Source organism: Spea bombifrons, chromosome 5, assembly GCF_027358695.1.
Source record: "Spea bombifrons isolate aSpeBom1 chromosome 5, aSpeBom1.2.pri, whole genome shotgun sequence".
NCBI classification, from domain to species: Eukaryota; Metazoa; Chordata; class Amphibia; order Anura; family Pelobatidae; genus Spea; species Spea bombifrons.
Window position 1 is genome coordinate 104,691,229 of NC_071091.1, and position 21,199 is coordinate 104,712,427.

The 21,199-nt window shown below is 40.7% G+C and overlaps 1 protein-coding gene across 1 annotated transcript in view; it reads right to left on the bottom strand.

The window, feature by feature from the left end:
* ZFAT (zinc finger and AT-hook domain containing) overlaps positions 1-17,254 on the bottom strand; it is a 62,954-nt gene extending 45,700 nt beyond the window's left edge. Inside the window, exons 1-2 of the mRNA XM_053467400.1 lie at positions 17,044-17,254; positions 3,385-3,546 (exon numbers count right to left, since the gene is read on the bottom strand). Coding sequence (XP_053323375.1) covers positions 3,385-3,546; positions 17,044-17,056 — 175 coding nt within the window. The 5' untranslated portion in view covers positions 17,057-17,254. The remainder of the gene's footprint in view (positions 1-3,384; positions 3,547-17,043) is intronic.
* Between the last annotated feature and the right edge of the window lie 3,945 nt (positions 17,255-21,199).

The following is a 21,199-nucleotide window of genomic DNA, read 5'->3' on the forward strand; positions in this document are numbered from 1 at the left end:
CTTCTGTGTCGTTCATGTAGATCGTTTGTTACTGTCCACGCACAATACACTGGTCGAAGAGCTATTGAAAGCTATTGTTCCTGTTTACGATGTACTTACACCAGGTGTCCTTGTCCTGGAAGGACAGTCCCTCTTTGGCACCCAAATTCCTGTGCCCCTCTTTCCCTCGCCCGATGCCCCCTCTTTCCTCACCCAATGCCCCCTTTCTTCCCTCCTCCTTTTCCAGGAGCTCGGAATGTTTGCTGGGTATGAGGGTATCCCAGGGTTCTACAGCCCTGAAAACCCCAATAATGCGTATTGAAACAGCAGGAAATGAGTTCATGGATTAATAATGCAAATACTAATAATGTATAATAATATATATAATAATATTTTTCCTCCTAAACGCCTGACTCAACTACACAAACAGCGATCAATAGGTAAGAAAGTAATGTAAAAAAGGTTTGGCAGATCAGACCCATTTGGCCCATCTAGTCATTGGTTTTTCCAGTGGTTGGAGCCATGTTTTTATTCCCATCGCTGTAGTAGCCTCTACAAACTTCTGTAGTAAGGTTGCTCCACTTATCTACTACTTTTTCCATAAAGAAAAAAAAAAAAAAAGTAAAAATATATAAAGCCACGCTGATAAGTAGAGATTTTATTGAAGTGAGTTATCATTTATACATCAGACGTTACAATAAATCATTTCGATTAAATATGGAAGTGGGGGCTTGCATAGCTGGAGGCTAATGAGTATTCAGACCCCTGAAGCACAAGCGCGAAGGAAAAGGCTGTCACGCTCCTGATCAACAGCTACTTTATTTAATTTCCTCGTTTCCATTAACTGCGTCTGTCAATCGGTTTTGAAGATTCTAATCTGGATTCGGACCCTCCAGGTGCCTTAGGGGGCATTAGCCGTTAACTACCCCCAGAGACACCAGTGTAAATCACTATCTATCCCGGCTAATAAAGATAACATCCAAAAATAGGAAACAATTTAAGGGAAGAAACAGTCAGAACTGGCCTCTACAGATAAACCTGCGTGCACACGTTTATTATTCCCAGTATTTGATAAAATAGAAGTTTGCAAAAATATTCTGCTGTTTTCTTTATTTTAAACAGTTGTCGTTTCAAGAGAATATAATGTTTTCAGGCAGCTGCATATCAGCCATTTGTATGAGTTCTCGCTCTGTTATCTGATCCCCAAATCTACTAGACAAACACCCCGACGCCTTATCATTCTGCCTGTGATAAACAATAAACAAACACTCTGAAAGTCTATGGAGGAACGGACTTCATTAGGATTACCATAAAGCATCACCTCAGTGTGGTGTTTGAGCCGGGAAAGTCATAAAAAAAAATCACAAGACTGACAACAATGGCGCCTCCAGGACTGCTGATAAAGGGAGTTTATTGGGACAAAATGACATAAAACCAGGTTTTGCTGGGGGGGTTATATTACTGTATACAGCGCTGGGGATTATATTACTGTATACAGCGCTGGGTGTTATATTACTGTATACAGCACTGGGTGTTATATTACTGTATACAGCGCTGGGGGTCATATTACTGTATACAGCGCTGGGGGTCATATTACTGTATACAGCGCTGGGGGTTTATATTACTGTATACAGCGCTGGGGGTTATATTACTGTATACAGCACTGGGTTATTACTGTATACAGCACTGGGGGTTATATTACTGTATACAGCGCTGGGGGGTTTATATTACTGTATACAGCGCGGGGGGTTATATTACTGTATACAGCACTGGGATTATTACTGTATACAGCACTGGGGGGTTAATTACTGTATACAGCACTGGGATTATTACTGTATACAGCACTGGGGGGGTTATTACTGTATACAGCACTGGGGGGTATATTACTGTATACAGCACGGGGGGGTATATTACTGTATACAGCACTGGGGGTTATATTACTGTATACAGCACTGGGGGGTTATATTACTGTATACAGCGCTGGGGGTTATATTACTGTATACAGCGCTGGGGGTTATATTACTGTATACAGCACTGGGGGGTATATTACTGTATACAGCACTGGGGGGTATATATTACTGTATACAGCACTGGGGGGTTTTATTACTGTATACAGCACTGGGGGGTTATGCTCAAGGAGACAAATATTTTTTCCCAATGTAACCCATCACAGATTGTACCTTAGCTCTAGGTCAAAGCGGAGAGGAACATAGAAAACTGGGTGATGCGGATATGCTTTTTGTTTCAAATCTATACCTACACAAGAACTAAGATGAATGCATTATTATTATTATACTGCGTTAATCAGTATTTGACCAAAACTATATTTCACCGACAGACATCATAGGGCCACCAAAATAAATTCCTGCCCCCCCCCCCCCGGGACGTGGAATCCCTTGTTCTACCCGATAGATGGAATAGCGTACCTCCCATCCATCTTATGTCTCATTAGCGCTCTTTATCTACACTCTGCTCAGTCATATTGATTCCCTTTAAACAAAAAAAATAATAATCCTAGTCCTTCTGGACTTGTCGTTGACAGAACATAACCTCTTATTACGGTTTATCAGGGAAAAATAATTGGACGCTTGTTTAATTCTTAAAAGATTTTTTCCATGTTACTTTAATCTTGTGAGTGCTTCCAGCCTGTGCAGATCACAAACTCTTCCAAGACAGGAGACAGATCTCCTATCACATTCATTTCCCATTGCAAATGTAACTAAAAACACATATTCCACCTAAAAAAATGAGATTAAGTGAAACAAAAGTGCCCCAGACGTCCCACAGAAAAGAAAAATAAAATAAAAAAAACAAACTATATAGATAAATGATTTTAAATATATGATTTTATTTTAAGTTTTCTTTTTTTGTTAACCCCTAATTTCCCACTAACCTATATATATATATATATATATATATATATATATATATATATATATATATATATACATACATATTATATATTTATATAAATATTAAATATATATAAAAAATATATATACATACTCCAAGAAACCCCTGCTTCTTACTGTCTTGTCTCTCTGCGGCTCACGATCACCGTTAGAAGGAGAGAACGGAGACAAAGGCAGCGCTTACAATCATGGCCATGGTCATCTGTGCATGTGATTGGCTGTAGAAGTGATCACATGCACAGAAGTGCAGGGGATGTTCTATGGATTGACCACAGCAGATTGAACAGCAGTCACCCTGCGATCGCGGGGACATAGGACAGGTTTGTACTGACGACGTACCAGGTACGTCACTGGTCCATGACGTATCTCAACATAAAATGTATTGGATGTTTAAATCCCGATGCTGTGTATATACACTATATCCACGTTACGCAGTCTTTATTGATGATGGTGCCTGAAATATTAACAGATAATAATGAAAGTTCCCACCTACCTTCTACATTCTTGTTGGCCGGTACAAGTGGCCTGAGCGGTATAATAATCTGGTCGGGACTCTGTCCATCTTCCGTGTGGTTTTCTGAGACATGCTGCTGGAGCTCAGATCGGTTCGGGGAAAACAAATTGCAAAGCTTGCACATGAAGATGGAGTCGATACCTAAAACGAAAAAGAACAAAACGTAAATCTATTACTGGAGGGAATGTCAGAGTGATCTACAAAAATAAAACGTTAATCCTAAAGATTTCAACCCCTACCCTATAGATGTAAAGGCACGTCCGAAAAAGGTGTCCCAAAATGACATTTAGGACGTACCTGTACATCATGCATTTTTCACTGCCGTTGCATGGGAGATCGGACTGTTTATTGACATCCACCAGAAACTCTTACAGGATAGTAGAGACTCTCCAATTGCCCCCTGCGGGCAGATCACACACATTACGATCAACAATGCAAGGCTATTGGGCATAGTGTGATCAGTATAGGGGAGATCGGAGGAAAAGGGTAAAAAAAAAACACTCCTCGCTCTTCCCATAAAAAGAAAAAAAAATTTTTTTATTATAAAATAAAAATAGAAATAAGAAATTAAAGGGAAAAAAAACATTGAGCTCAGTAATGTCAATATAAATATATATGTTTAAATATATATATGTATATTAATGTAAAAATATTTTTTTTAATATAGGTTTTTGTACATACTGGTACTCATACAATCATTATTTTTGCATAATTTTGGGCAAATTAATGCAGAACATGGGATTAAAGGAGATCGTTGATGGACGTTGGGTCGAAATATTTCTGAAAATGTCATGAGAAATACATACAGTCCAAGTTTTCCAACCCCTATGTATTCTTAAAATCCTTGACAAGATAGGCTTAGTTAGATACTTATTCACAATATTTTACAAACTGCTTAACACCTAGTGTATGGGGGTAGGGTACAACGTATTTCTGTTTCTGCGACTTATGAATTTAATGCTCCTTTTGTTGTCGATTTTAAAATTGTTTGAGTAAAGTCCCGCTTTAAAGGTGCTGTTCCACTTAGGGTGCCTCATAAGATATCACCAGATAAGAGCTGAATCATGTAAAGAGGACCAACTAGAGCTGCTTAGCAACAGAGTCCCTCCATTTGTCCAAAGCCCTCCTCTATGTATTACATCACAGCAGTCTGACCGCCCATAACCACTCCCAGCCCCCTTTAAACTAATAGACCCTCCAGCAAACGTCCCCTCTGACAGAGATTGGCAGACCAGAGGGAATAAATTAAGAGGACCCACTGAAGGTTTACAACAAGAAACTACAGAAAAAAACGGGACATTATTTTGGAATAAGTTTATTTAACATGGATACAAGAGTAGGACATAATACATTTGGGAGATTTGGGGGAGAAAACGTCTAGATGGGTCATATCAGAGAAGGCTCGAGCCGCAGAGCCTCTCGGCTGAATGTAAAAGTGTGTGCCCTCATATTGCTTCCCAGAAAGTTTCAATCCATCGGCACCTCTGCCAGAATACTAACTGGATGCCATACATCAAAGTGAACGAGCAGCAGGACACAGATGCTCCGTCTGCTCTCCAAGTAGTTAAATATGTTCAATTCAATCATAATGACAAGAGATTCAAGGACAGGGTCACTTGCAAAGCACTGGAGGTGACTGTGAAATAAAGTACGTGTCTTTGTTACAATATGACTTTTTGCGTCTCAAGTTCCGGTTGTATCGCGTGCCGCGTGATTTAGACGCTGTGGTCACTCCGTTTGGAAGCAAATATCGGGCGATGATAAAGAGAATTCCTTGATATGCTACATTAAAAGTCCTGTGCTGGGTCAACTCTGAAACTAACTCATACAATATAGTTTGATGAATGGTGTCTCGGTAACAGGGAAGCGAAAAACCTTCCAAAAAAAAAGAAAGAAAAGGCTAATGCTCAGAAAAACTGTAAAGTTGAGAATAATTTCGAGATGTTGAAAGCCTTCAGTGGCTTAATTAGAACAAACGAGACGGAATAAGAACCCAATCAATGGACGCAGGTCTTAGAGCCCCAGAGTGTCATGGCTTTCTTACAAAACGGCCTACATACTAATGTTAACACTTTCAGAAACACTTATTGGACGACCAATCAGGGAGCTCGGAGGGATCGCCCACTATGTGGCTCACGTAGGCCATACGTGGATGGCCAGCTTCTCCAGCTAACAGTGGAACAAGGGCAGGGCGCGCGTCTCCTCATTCTGTCCCTGTATGTCTTATGTACATTGTTAAATGTATACAGGTGTCTAGTCAATCATTCAGTTTATTGTAGCAACTGCTCCATCTCCTCTGAGAGCCCCCTCCTTGCTTTTATACCACCCTCCTCCCAGTCCGAACTAGCCATCTGGCACACCAGGCCAATACCCGGTGGGTTAGTGGCCATCAGCACCCCATACCTCACCTGATCTGCAGAGGCGGATCGGGGGCCACAGAGTGCAGAAAGCAGCTGGCTAAGCCCAGCCGCAAGCTACGTGAGCATAAAAACATATACCGCCGTCAGGTGATTAGGCAGCCGTTGGCCACCTTGTGATCTCCAGTCCGGCTCTGGCAACCTACGTGGAACGTACTTCTTATTTTGTTGACAGCTGAATACGATGACTGATTTTTTTAACCACCGTAAGCCATAAAATCTGTCTATCTTTCTTACTTAAATTGCATATAAATTACAAATAATAAAATAGACCCCCAGAGCCACGGGGCTGTTGGCACTAGTCCCTATTAATCTAAAACAAATGTCGCTTTTATTATATTTCCTCTACAACAAATATTTATTTTCTTCAAATAACGACGGTCCCATCACATCCACCCAAACAATTCAGCGCGAGAGTAAATATCTGCCCCCCCCCCGGAGGGAGCGGATATGCGTTACGACTCCAGACCGCGATATATATTCTCCAAACGGAATCCACACGCCTCGTGCAACGGATTTATGCTTACAATATTCTTACAACATTAGCGAATGAGCTTCTCGGTGCTTTGAAGGCGCATTGCTAATATAGGCAGCTCTGATGTGGAATAAATTACCGTGTGTTTCGGCGGCGTCGGGGAGGTTTTTCATCTGAATCACATTGACTGCAAATTGAACTAGAATTTCATCATATGTTTCGAGGACTAAGTGGATTTCAGAGGGACCCGGTATCAATACAGAGCGGCGTGACGGCCTGGGCTTCAAATGGATGTCAATTACAAAGTGGGTGGAAGCTTGCGGGAGATGAACTAAGAAATCTTATCCTCGCCGAGTTATTTTTCACTTTAATATCCCCGTGTTTGAAAACCGGCTTTAATAATCCATCTCAATGAACAGCTTCGCTTCTCAATTTTGTGTAAAGAAAAAAATAAAATAAAATAAAAAAAAGACACGTACAAGATTGTAAACTTACAAGAGCAGAGCCCTCTTCTCATTCTGTACCGCGGTGTCCTAATGTGAGTCTTATTGTTACATTGTATACCAACTACCAACTCCACACATAGGCGGCAATCATTTTTTTTTTAAATTAACGTATATATTTATTTTGTTATTTTTTAGTCGCTGACCGATCAGCAGCACTCACTCCGTATGACCGGAGCACGGCATTCACTGTGAACGCGAGGCTTCCGTACATAAAGAAAGTCTCGCAGGATCACGTCATCGCGCAAGACTTTCGAGGGGCGTGGAGGGGTGAAACGCGCTTCCCGAAAACTGCACTGGGAATCGTCATGTAATGGGGTGCACGGGTGCGCATCACCGCCTAACTTTATTCCATACCATCAGGATAGGTTTTCTTGCGCAAGTTTTCATGAAGGCATGGATCATCGTGAAGGCTTTAAGGGCTTAAAATACTAACAGGTGGTTAGGCTTACAAAGAGTTAATATGCGTTCTTCTCTAGTGAGGCCGTCAGAGACAGTAAACTGGCCCTTTGCAAAGGGTAAATCGACACATTGGTATCAAAAATTGTTATAAAAATACATAAAAACTAGAACTCAAATTGCAATATCTGATTATTATATTTTACATTTTTTTCCCAGGGTGTCTCTTTTACTTAAAATTATGTTATTGCGAAATACAATTTCCCTAATAACGGATGTTATTACGGAAAATACATGTTATTGCCTTTTTTACCTACTCCTTACTCAACATGCAAATCGTTTTCCTATATCACTACAGCACAGCATGAAAACACAGCCATCGAAACCACATCGTGGTAATCTATAAAAACGCTTTAATGGTGAGAAAACTACTGTAATTCCGCAAACCGGCAGAGAACGATACCCACAGATAACTAATTAACACTTTCCGCAGATCTCACGGCGAAATTCATACGCACATTTAACATCAACAAGGAAGGCGTGAGAATACTTCTTAACTGCCAAGCTCCATCTTCAGGAAGCCAGACGCTCTAGCTTCCATCGTGATGTCACGGGTGATGTCATTATGCTCATTTATATAGCGCCAGCCGATTCCGTAGTGGACAGTGACAATATCTCACATACAATTTAATATTATGCTAACAGGTGTTACAGATACTGGTACAGAAGAAGAACAGCTTACAATCTATTTTGGAGGAAAGGTCGGAAGGGTACTGGTTGGGTGAGGGCGAGTTGATTTGTAGAAAGGGCGATATGGAGAAGAGCTCAACAGGAGCACAGCATTGATTGATATTTAGTCCCCACAAGCGTGTGAGGACTGTGGAGATAAATATTAACCCCCTGCAAATGCACATGACACAATCGTGGCATTGAAGGGGTTAACGCTGACACCCTCATGGAGCGATCAGGCAGCAGGGGAATGTTGTGTCAGTGTGAGGACCCCTAGAACAAGCAGCCCCCTTTCCTGAAGCTGTCTGTGGTAACTGGGAACGTGATAGCCGGTTTACCAGCGTATCGAGCCTGTAGAATCGCTCCTGTAGGAGCGATCAAAGGCTCAGGGGGGGCTCAGGGGGGCTGGGCTGGAAAGACAGCAGCATTGCGTACACGTGAGGGCATTTTTTTGGCATGACGTACCAGGTACGTCATAGAACCAATGAGCCCACTTGGGCATGACGTACCTGGTACGTCACCAGACGTGAAGGAGTTGTACATGAAAAATAGATGCCAGAGAAGCGGCATGAAAGGTTTAAAAGAAAAAAAAAATCTAAAAGACCATAATCAAATACAATTCAACGGAAATGAAAACAAAAGTTACAGCAGTATGACATCTTAAAGACAAAGGCATTCAATATATATTAGCAGACTAAGTGTAGATTAGCACATGATGCTTATCAGTATGTGTCATATGTGTATTTAACATTCATTTACAATGCAAGTAATGTCCCCACCCCACATACACAAATATTTCCCCTTAAAAAAAAAACATACGTGTGCAAACATCTCACGGGAAGTCATACAACGCATTTCCCTAACTGGCATTTTATGTAAATAAACCTTAGCCGATCTGTCGTTTCATTTTTTCCTCTTTAGATTTAATTCATGTTCCTGTGGCCACTGTCAATCAGCAAGTCCTTTTGCGTCACATGACAACCAAGCATTCCCTTCAAAATGATTGCCGAGGCCAAATTTTGTATCCAAATCTTTTATTTAATTCCAGACGACGACACTGTTCCCACATAGATCCCTGTTGAGCCATGAAACCAGGCAATTTATTCAAGTGCCGAATATCTAAATGAAGAACAAATTAAAACTGTGAAGCCAGGACATGAATTACTGCAGCAAATTACTACAGAAGATAAATTTACGAGGTCATCGTTTTGACCGGCGCTGCAAGAACATTTAACACGGAAAAAATTGGGGGCTAAAAGGCAATTTCTTCAAAGAAGGACTAATGTGGATCTGCTGCCCTGCTTGATTTTGATTGTTTTCATATCCTCCGGATCATCAGTTGAACAGAACAATCACTGTCCTGTGACCGTGATCGTAAAGATTGGCTTAAAGCACTCCGCTGTTAATTATCTAAAAAAAAATATATTCCCACGTATTGTCCTGCTGAGTCAGGGAACGGGGTAATTAATTCAAGTGGCAAACTTTCACATGGAGAATAAATGAAATATGAAAAACTCGGAAGGTTGGGGGATAGAGGAGCATAGCGAGTAAACAAATTTACGATTACCTGCCTCCCGCTGATTTATGGTTCCGCAGAAAGGAGCGGCATCTGAATGTTGGCGAATCAAGTACATATTTCCCTAACAGATTTGTATCATCTGGGAGACCTTACAGCTATTTACAATGTACGGGGTATATATCACTACATGATCAGAATGTAAACGTAGAGCTAGATTATCTCTTAGTTAATCGATGTTAATCTGGAGGTGCTTGTTGGGGTCTGCCGGGCATCGGGTGTCTGCACTGATCGGCATGCAGTCATTCTAATATGCATTTAAAAAAAAAAAAGCAAAAAATATATAATTTGGGACTACACTGTAAACCTTTGATAACAAGACCCTCAGTGTCACCAAGAGGGACCTCAGCCGTTCACATAATAAAGACGCATGCGAGAGCAAAATGAGGAAAAAGGCGAATTTAACGTCATCATATTTTAATGTTCACTTCTGCTTTTCTGATATAGGTTGGGAATGCTGGTTTCTGATTAGAAAGTAAGCTGTGACAATATTTCAGGAGGCCTAAGTAAGACTTATTGGGGTTGGAGCCTTAATCAGACCATTCATCTTTTCTTCGGTCTCACGTCAGCCGTCTTTTCAGCATTGAGCATTTCAGGACTTTTGGACATTGGCTTTTAACCCATGGTCTCTAAACCGGTGAAAAGCGTGGTTTACATTGTACTTGTGTTCTTCCGTCAGTCTTCCCAGTGATCATGTCATCAAGTAGGCGTTGAGTATGGGGTACTCCTGTTAAAATGTCATCCATAGTCTGTCGCCACACCGCCGGGGCTGAGACTATAATAAGACCATGGGAAATGGGTATTAATCAATGACCAGCTGGTGAACCATCCTGAAGTCCCCACATATTCTCAATTATTTTTCTTCACAGGGACAATGGGTGATGCCTACCAACTTTTTTCAACTTTGGAAATCATCTCCAACTTCTCTAAGCGCTGCAGTTCTTCCTTTAGCCCAGCTTTGACAGCAAACGGAACAGTCTGTGCCTTCAAAGACATTGGACACGCATCCACTTTTAATCGAAGTTTGACGAAAGCTCCCTGGACTCGTCCTAATTCGTCATCAAACACTGGACTATTTTTTAGCTGGGTATCTAGTCCAAACGATGGTGCTCCTCTTTCCCTAAGACAGGGGCGTCCAACCTGCGGCCCTCCAGCACATATACCTCTATTCCTTTCTGATTTGTCCCCAAACCATACATATTTAGCTTCTCAAAATTATCCTCTTCATCAGAATATGATGACAATTTTTTAATTACTGCATTCTCTGCACTCTTCTTTGGTTCTACGACTGTCCTTACTTGCTCGACGTACTCGGAGTGGATGTCCTACCTTTCCACAGTTATGGCATTTTTCTCCACACCGATAACATGTATATGTTGTCGAGTCTGACGGTAAAAAGAACTCATCAAATATAACTTTATTTTCTGTTGTTCCTTTATCTGTCTCGCTGGTAAAAACCCTGCATCTTTAGCAGTTACCTCCATGACAGACGTGATTTCCAATGTTGGTTCGTATTTAGGCTATCTTCTTTTAATCTTTTTTTTAATTATTTCCTTATTCGTCCTCATCACAAACATCTCTCTGTACTCGACACTTTCCTGAGTGTCACCTTCATATGTTTTCATGTCCTCTTCTTGCCTTCTTCTTAGAAAAAAAAAATCTGTAATCTTTCTGCAATCTCTAACAGTCGTGGCTGAACATGATCCGCCAAAATAGTAACTAGCTCTTCAAATGTTTTAGTCGATGGCTCAGCCGGTGGAACAAGACCTCTCGGTGTTTGATGGGATTTGGCACTAGCTGCTGTTAAAAAGACAGCAACTTTACTTTTTGTCTCTGGATCAAATTAATTTACGTGTCCAAGTAATGGCATTTTATTTAAATAAATCTATTCGTTAGTTTTTGTATGTTACAATCTATATGTCGGTAAGAAGCAGGTCAGTTTCAGTTTAAAGGATTCCTGTGAGACAGCTGCAGTTTTCGGAGCAGTTCCAGCATTAACGATACACAACCTAGCACACAGTCTGAGGTACACAATGATACACAACAGCATGACGCCAGAGTGTCAGTTCATCTTTTGAGTGTCTTTTGAACGCAGTGAGTCCATGGTTAGTGGGAAAGGGTAGTGTTTTACCAGGAGTACATTTTCATTTTACATACATCCTCTGGACCCCATTGTGTACGCTAATGCGGGGTATACCTGTACTTGTTGGATGCCATCCTGGTCGCCATTGTCGTTGAGGTGCTACACAGTAAGGATACTTCATTTATGTATCCAACAGGTTTATTGAAGTGATAGTTAGTTGCAAGCTACAGTTATATCAACAAGAGAGAGAACATCACTGCAGCTTCATCCTGGCTTCTGCAAAAGCATTATCCACATACATGGCACAGCCTGCCCTCCCCACTCTCCATGATTCCTGGCAAACACCGTAAGTACCTACACAGAGTCGTGATCGGCTGTAACAGGAGTAATATTTGGAAGGAGTTCCAGCTCATCTTATTTACCAGGGTCCAACCTAACCACATCAAATTCATAATCCCCTTAAGGGAACACTCCAGCCATCATAGGCACTTTAATAAATAAAATCTGCAGAAGCCCCCCCATACCAATTTACCCCTTCCCCCACCCCGCTATTTTCTTGTAAACACAGGTCCTGGCACGTGACGCACTTACCGCAGTGAGCTCCAGGGCTGGCTTGAGGAAAGTTGTGAGTGTAGGTCTATTCATGAGTACCCCCCATGAGTACGAGCAGAAATTGATTTTGGGTATTATTGTCTTTGTTTTTGAAGACTAAAGTACTTACAAAATATTTTAATACTGATTTTTTCTTGGGACTGTAAACTGTTCTTTTTAATATCCCAAAGCACCCTTATTTTGCCAGGTACGTGTCAGCAGCCATGTCTGACCAGCAATGCAATGTACTGAGTAATCATGATGTATGCTTCTCCCACGAGCGATAATCAGCGACAGTTGGAATTCAGACTATCGTACAGATACCAAGAACATGTAGATCCATATTTTAAAAAAAAATCATTAAAAAAAATATATCTTTTGACCTCTGCAGCCTGCAAGCCAGCCCATAGTGCAGTACAGGACACCACTTTCACCAATAAAACAGGTTTTATGACTCGTAGTCAATGCAAAAGTGCTGAGAATATCTGTAAAATTATTTGAAATTAAACCAACTAGCATCATCTTGTGTTCAAACATGAGTGTTACAATAACTCAGCAGACCGATATTACATACACATAAATGCCAGCACCAGAATGTGCAGCCTGAGGGCTTCGTTAACCTAATTAACCCAGCCGCATGCAGTGAGTTTCTGGAAGATAGCTGTTTCATGCTCGAGCTTAAATGATCATCCAGCATCCTTTAGGAACCCTTAATGATTACCTCCCAAGTGCTTACCTCCCAAATGGATCTCAAGGATCTCTCTAGGAAGGACTGGAAGGAACCCCTTATGATGTCATGGTGACATCACTGAAGTCAGTTTATTTCTTAATGTTTAATTTTATTTCATTTATTTTTATATTATCGCTAAATTTAATTTTTAAAATATTTTCACTTTGATCCCTACTGCTGCTGATCGAAGAGTTTTCAGCAAGTAGGGCTCCATTGCTGATTGCAGTACCGGTGATCAGCCAGCGAGGGGCTTACCCTCTGGGAACCATTCTTATTTTCTTATGTTGTTTCAGGAGATGTCTGGACTGACAAAAATGCCAATAAAATGACTATACTTCAGTTTGAGCATTCTCTGTGCTAGCTCCTGCGGACAGAGGAGAATGACATTCTCATCTCTAGTTTATTGGACGTAACAGTACATCCTAAGGGGTCTAAACTTCAATAACCGAAATTTACAGATTTTAAAAGCTCTGAAGGTAAAAAAAATCACATTAAATGCTCTGAGGTGGTAGTTTTTTTTTTTCCTTAAAGATAAAGTATTTTCAATGTTTTTAAGAAGTTTTACAAGATTCCCAGAATCAGATGGTTAACCAGAGAAATGGAACAAAAAACATATGATATTACAGAGTGCCGGAAGACCGATTGTGTGAGCCAGTATCCACGGCTTATGACAGGTCACACAAAAAGAATGAAGACAGTTTCTGTAGTTTTATCTCACTTTGTTACCTCGTAAATCACTCGGAAACGTTACCTTGGATTCACATTAAAATGATGGATGATGAGAGAGACAGTCTAGAGCAGCTCTGAGAGATCCTGAGTACAATTGGCACTCTATTCAATGACTGTTGGGAGACGCGAGGTTCAGGCAAAACAGGCATCCACTGCAGTAAATGTTTCTGTTTGTCTTATTAAAGATCAAACGGATGATAAATACGTATAATTTTGTGCATCCGTATAACAAATGTATAGATATATAGTGATGGCAGAAAACACCGCTCATCTTGTCTGCCCTTTCTTAATAACTTTTTCTTTTTTTTCTTAAAGATGGCTTTGTGCATATCAAAACTTTCAGAAGTTTTCTTACTACCCTCGACTATACTATATCCACATTTCCGTAAAAAAAAGAATTTTCTCACATTACCCATAACTCTTCACTGTATGATTTTCAATTATACCCCTTAGTTCCATCATTTCTTGGCACATTTGATTTTTTTTTTTTATGTCTCCCCTCGTTCTTCATTAGAATGTGCATATGAAGGTTTTGAAGTCTGATTAATGGGATTCATGGGCAGTGTCAATATATTTTTAACTTCAACCTGCTATGATACATGGAAGCCAATGATAATACATGATGCGACATAAGGGTAGACCCATGTAAAAAGGATTACACTACATAATTGTGCTATGGAAACATGGTAAACCTGTTCTTGTGTAGCAGGGACAGACACTTTTTGGACCCCAAACCACTCTCTTTTCTAGGAGCTCCGAATGTTCTGGGTGTGTAGAAACAGCAGGAAATGGGTTGATAAATGAAATGGTGAAAATAAAATACATAAAAAAATTTTGTTATGAGTGCTCATATATACACTCACTGGCCACTTTATTAGTACAACTTGCTAGTACCGGGTGGACCTCCTTTTGCCTTGATTCTTTGTGGCATACTTTCTACAAGGTGCTGGAAACATTCCTCAGAGATTTTGGTCCATACAGACAGGATGGCGTCACGCAGTTGCTGCGGAATTGTCGGCTGAACATCCATGATGCGAATCTCCCGTTCCACCGCATCCCAAATGTGCTCTATTGGATTGAGATCTGGTGGATATGGAGGACGTTGGGGGTCAGTGAGCTCATTGTCATGTTCAAGAAACCAGTTTGAGATGATGTGAGCTTTGTGACACGGTGCGTTATCCTGCTGGAAGTAGCCATCAGAAGATGGGTACACTGTGGTCATAAAGGGATGGTCAGCAACAATACTCAGGTAGACTGTTGCATTTAAACAATGCTCGATTGGTACTAAGGGGCCCAAAGTCTGCCAAGAAAATGTCCCCCACACCGTTACACCACCACCACCAACCTGAACCATTGATACAAGGCACCTACCTTAGGGTTACCTAATAAAGTGACCAGTAAGTGTATATAAAACACAGAATTTGATGTCAGATAAGAGCCCATCAAGTCGCCCATCTTTCCTGCTGTAAAGACTCAAACCGTAAATCGGTCTTTGGTCTTATGCCTATCCCATGTATGTTTAAATTCCCTCACTGTGTTAACCCCTACCCGTAATTTTGGATGAGGGTTCCAAATTGGTCTAAATAGTTACCAACAGGCCATTAAGTCACATAAAAGTCCCAGTAACGCTCTGGTCCCTTTTTTACTTCTCTACCTATAACTAGAGAACTGTCCCTCTTTGGTCATTTGAACGGTAAGGAGGTTAATGAGATCTGTGTTCTAGAATAATGCTCTAAATTTGCACATTAATAAAACAACTGCCATTTAGAATATTATTTAGCAAGTTCATATACTTATTCTTCCTTCAGACACCAGAATCTTTACAGTATATTACGATAATAAAAATGACACATTATTGTCATACCCTACAGTGCGCACACTGGCCTCGTGTCACCCTTGTGTGAAAATGTAAAATACCCACGAAACAGTGTGCCACCAACATAAAATAACAACAACTATTATAATCGTATCTTAATTGGAAGAAGGAGCTTCTCAAGCAGAGCCCCATTGATCTTTATGTGATCACACAAGCAAACAGATGTAGTCAAAGCAACCTCTTGTGGCAATGTATGGTGCGTACATCTTTGCTGAGCATTGTGCTGCTATCTGGAGGATGCTGCTGAATATCACAATAAACACAAAAGGTTCCAAACAATGGAACGTATCAGGTTAACACAACAAGAAACTATCAGTCTTCATTAGTTCATTAGTTTAGTTTCTGTGGTACCCTGAATGATCAGGCTTCATTAGCATCGCCATAAAGCATCAGCTCAGTGTGGTGTTTGAGTCGGGAAAGTCACCCAAAATATCACATGACTGACGACAATGGCGGCCTCCAGGTCTGCAGATAAAGTCAGTTTATTGGAAGAAAATGAGATAAAACTAGATTTTTGTCAATGCCGACAGACATTACTGTATACAGCACTGGGGGGCTATATTACTGTATACAGCGCTAGGGGTTATATTACTGTGTCCTGCGCTGGGGGATATATTACTGTATATATCACTGGGGATTATATCACTGTATACAGCTCTGGGGGGTTATTACCGTATACAGCGCTTGGTATATTGGGGTATATTACTGTATATAGCACGGGGGGGGGTATTACTATATACAGCGCTGGGGGTTATATTACTGTATACAGCGCTGGGGGGTTATATCACTGTATGCAGCGCTGGGGGGTTATATTACTGTATACAGCGCTGGGCGTTATGCTCAGAGAGAAAAAACTTATTTACATGTCCCCCCATCAGGGGCGATTTTTGCAGCAACGAGGGCCCATTTGTATTTTGCATTAGCTCCCACACATCAACCAATCATATTTTTGCTGGCTGAACACTGGCACATTTATTTATCCTAACTCGGCTAGGCCTTCCCCTACATGCCTTCCGTCTCTGTGGTGCAATTGGTTGTCTAAAACTTCTTTCATATACAATTTCTCCACTCATTAACTGAAATGCAAAAAATATATACTTGGGGGTTAAACTGCCTCAAAAACCTAAAAACGGGTAATTTATTATATATCGGAATGACTAGTCTTGGATAAATACCAAAGATGTAAAAAAAAAAATTAAAAAAATAGGGGGTAAAAACAGCAGTCCAAGGTACAGCATGCCTTGTCGACTACGAGTCCCATCATTCCCCGCGTTAGCACACCCACAGACCACCTTTGCAAGGGTTACCTAATCTCTTATATATACGCCTTTTATTTAACATTACGTCACACGCGCTGAGCGCGCTCATTGGACACTGCTCATCCCACCCATCAACTAAACGCGCGCTGCTGCACGTGACCTTTAGTGTATTTCCCGCCAACCATCTCACCGATTCCGTTACTTTATATTCCCCGAGAAAAAAAAAAAATCTTGAAAGTACTGACGCTGACAGTCTCACACGGGATCCTACCTGATACTTCCATGAAGGTGATCAGCGCTCGGACATGAAAATAAAATCCAACCGGAAAAAAATCCTGATTTGTTTTTCCACATAAACCTCTAGCCTCGAGGCGTCCTTCGACAAATACGAACTTCAGCTGGGTTTTTTAATTATTCGTCCCCTCTGTAGCGCTCAAAAGCGATCATTTGTGGCGAATCTGCGGAAACAGAGATGGCGGATGGGTGGGCTTGGAAGCCTGGCTTTGGGCGCGGGATGGAACGCAAGCAGAGTGTCATCAGTGTGCGCGGAAGTGTTACTATGGTGACCGGTCGTCGCCCCGACGCTAACACTATATCATTGGTAGAAAGGCGTCTGTTTGCCAGCCGCTTAACACATGAACATTGCGTTAAAAATAAGCCATTTATTTGCAGAAAGAAGCCACTGCGCGTAGAATAATTATCTTCACTGTTTTTTAAAGCGATTATAATTGCTTGTCCAGATTATGATGACCACATGTCCCTGTCTTTAAGAAACAGTCCCGATTAGAGAATACTGTCCATGAAAATGTCTTAGTTTTAGTTAAATGATAATGTGTCTTTTTCTGTAAATAGTGTAACCTTCTATTGTACCTGCCCTTTATTATACGGAATACATCGTTGGTGCTACAGAAGTATACACAAACATAATTATCATGCAATATGTGGTTTGTAATCAGCGTCGTTAGTATTAATTACTGTCTTTTTATGTATATTTCCTCATTGTACAAAAGGCAGATAAAAATCCCCACCGGATGCTTTGTTTTATTGAACGTTAATTTTATATATAATTATTATTATATGCTCCCAAAAGCAGGACCCTTTCCTTTTTTTTGTACCAGTATGTGTTAACATCTTATTGTCCACCTCATATATTGTAAATATATATATATATATATATATATATATATATATATATATATATATATATATATATATATATAATCATTGTAAAAAAAAATAATGGATATCCAGTTTTTTTTTAAATGTTTGTTTTTTAAGCGTTTTTTTTTTTTTTTTTACTTAGTTTTCCAAACATCTATGAACACATCGCATCCTAAAACATAATGTTCCTCTATGATAATGAGGAAGCAAAAACGAAAGCCCGTTCATTCTTCACGCAGTTCATGTTTACATAAGACGACCATGATGTCGTTTTATAATTATGTTTTTATAATATAAACAAAATAATAAAGCCCCCTCCCATGTATATAGACCTGGCACCCCCGTGAAAACCAGTATTTTATATTCTAGGTCTGCTTCCTAGACTCAAATGATTGTTAAAAAGGATTGGGATTTTATTTTGTTTGAATTACTAAATTATTATTGTTTTATATAGCGCCATCATATTCCACAGCACTGTACAATGGTAAGTAATATATAACATAGGAAAACTTACAAAAACAACAGTGTTAACTTAGATTTAATGATACTGCTTGAAACGCTGAAGAATAGATGTAGAAGTGGCGGTCCTGCTGCAGCAGCTGGGCTGCTGTTTCATGGTCTGACATTTATGGAAAAGCCAATCAGTGGCAGTAAAGTGCTGCCGCTGGAGTCATTGGGAGTGCTTTCCACACGTACATTGTGTTCGCCAAACCAGTGCTGGAGTTGACCGGAGGTAAGTATATCAGACGTGGGAAGATGTGTTCCTCTGAATAAATTATTCAAATATTTAAAGTGACTGGGAGGGTAATAACAGTAAATGACTACAAAGTCTCAGACATACAGGTTTCGCCTGTTAAAGTGTAAGCTGTGTATAGGATTGTCACCCAAATGTAACTATAGAAAACTTGGCGTGGAAAAATGTGTCCCAACCCCCAGCGCTCCAAGGGTTAAAGCAGTGCCCTCTGGCCGGGGGACTCTTCAGTATGCAGCCCCATCAATGATGAATGCGTATTCACCCCTTTATGACACAGGGCATACTGTTACTGCTTCTAGAACATGTTCTAGATGACAGGAGGACCTAATAGTACGTCTTATGGTGTTTGCAATGGCAGGGACGTTTCTCTGCTGGTACACGGGAAATCAGGGTGTCTCGAGACAGCTTTTTCCGTGTTTGTTTTTGCCCACAATCCAAAATTTAACAAAAACTTATGGAAGAAATTTTTACATTTTACATTTAATTCATATTAAATTACAGAATATACAAAAAAAAAAAAAGTATAAAGAGAACATCCATCGGTCCTGGAAATACAATATATAATTTGTGCGGGTGCACTAAACATGGATTATTGGAGTTCTGCTAAAAAAATAAATAAATAAAAAAGTACTTTGTAAGCAATATACGTTCTTCAGCAGTCCAAAAAAGAAACACACTTGGAGCAAAAGTTAAAATATATAATAATAATTATTAATATCAGTATTAATGTTATTTGCTGTGAAAACCAAAATCTTATATAGATATATATATATATATATACACACACATATATAATTTATAAACAGCGCTATGGAATATGATGGTGCTGTATAAAACAATAAATAATATCGTATAACCCTGCCTTTGCAGACTCTAAGGGGGGGGGGTTACCCGAATGCTGATCTGCTGTTTGAATTCTGTGTTTAGGAGCGGTGGAGATAAAAGTCTGATGTTTTGACTGCCCCGCTCTGGAAAGGAAGGGTGGAACTTCAGCAGCGACTCCGAGAACTTCACAAAGAATATCCTGCGTTCCGCAGCTTATCCAGACTCTCCGGAGCCATGAAAGGATATCTACAAAGAGAAGCTCGCTTAGCATGCGAGATCATTTTAATACGCGCTCCATCCGCACAGCACAATGCATGCAGTGTCTATCACGTGAATGGCGCGATTGACAATGCTTTGCTCCGGCGGGCGACTAAACATAGATGTGGAACCCTTTCATCCGTAGATGGTTAAGAAAGGAATTGCTATGAAAATACCCCTGCCGCTAAGAAAATGAAATCACAGGGTTACTGTATGTAACTCCATATCCCGGCAGCACTATATGGCTCTGTGCGTGTGGCATTTCATATAAAGGACCTCATTGCCATGTGGCCGGGTCACGCCGCTCAGTAGCGATAACGCTCGGCTACGTTTCACTTAAACTTTATTTAACGCTTAGTTTTGTTGGCACATATTCTTAAAAATAAACTACCATTGGGTTTTTTCTTATTTATATATCATGAAAAGTAGGCTGCTGACAGTTTTATATTTAAAGTGGGGTTTTTTTTGTTAAAAAGGAATCGCTTGCGATAAAAAAAACAACAAGTTCCATGTGATGCTTGATAGCTCAATGCCCCTTTTCACATTTTGGACTTGCCCCCTTGCAAACGCAGGGAATTCTGCAGGATTCACCGCTATGCATTGGCCCCTTTCTCCCTTTTCTCCAGCTTCTAGGCTTACAAGAGAGGTTTTCATTAGATTTGGGCGCTGGCCAAGTCTTTGCGTCCGACTTCACAAAAAAAAAAATATTCCACAAATAGTCGCCCGTTCCCGTGTTCGTTCCGGGTGAATATACGCGAGCGTTCTTCGTGTTCGTTTTCTGACGGTTTTCTAGCAGGGGTTAATGCTGTAACAGTTTGGAGCGGCTTTGGCGCCAAGATTTTTAAAGGTCCGTAAGAGCGACTCTCAGTGCTCTGAGCAACTTGGCCTGGGAGGAACAGGGATATCAGCCCCGCTGGCAAAGGGCAGGCAAGGTACACCTCGGAGCAACTTGGCCTGGGGAGACCAATGGCTTCGGCGTCAGGAGTTAAAGTAAGAGTGACTCTATTAGTCAGCGGCTGGGGGCTCCTCTGGCATCAATCAATGAAGAGCAGCTGACTTATGGTAGGCTAGAGGCAGTGACTTGTATGGGGGGGGAAGAGACTAGGGGGATTAGCTACGAGATATTAACACAAAGAAACGAAGATTCTCCATGTTGTGCTTCTTCATCTTCGTTTATCCGCCGCTATATTAGTTTATTCGGCATTCAGTTTTAACAACCAAAACGTGTGGAGATCAAAGTTATTCTCATTGATCCAGGGCCACCAGACTGGGGATGAAGAAGTGGCCCAAACGACACAAGTTCTGCTGACGGCTGGTTTTGCGAGGCCACGCTTTATGTTGTTATATTCATGTAGCATGGGTCCGGGCGTACCCTATAGGTGACTTAAGATGAGGCAAAAAAAAAAAAAAAAAAAACACGAGATGCCAC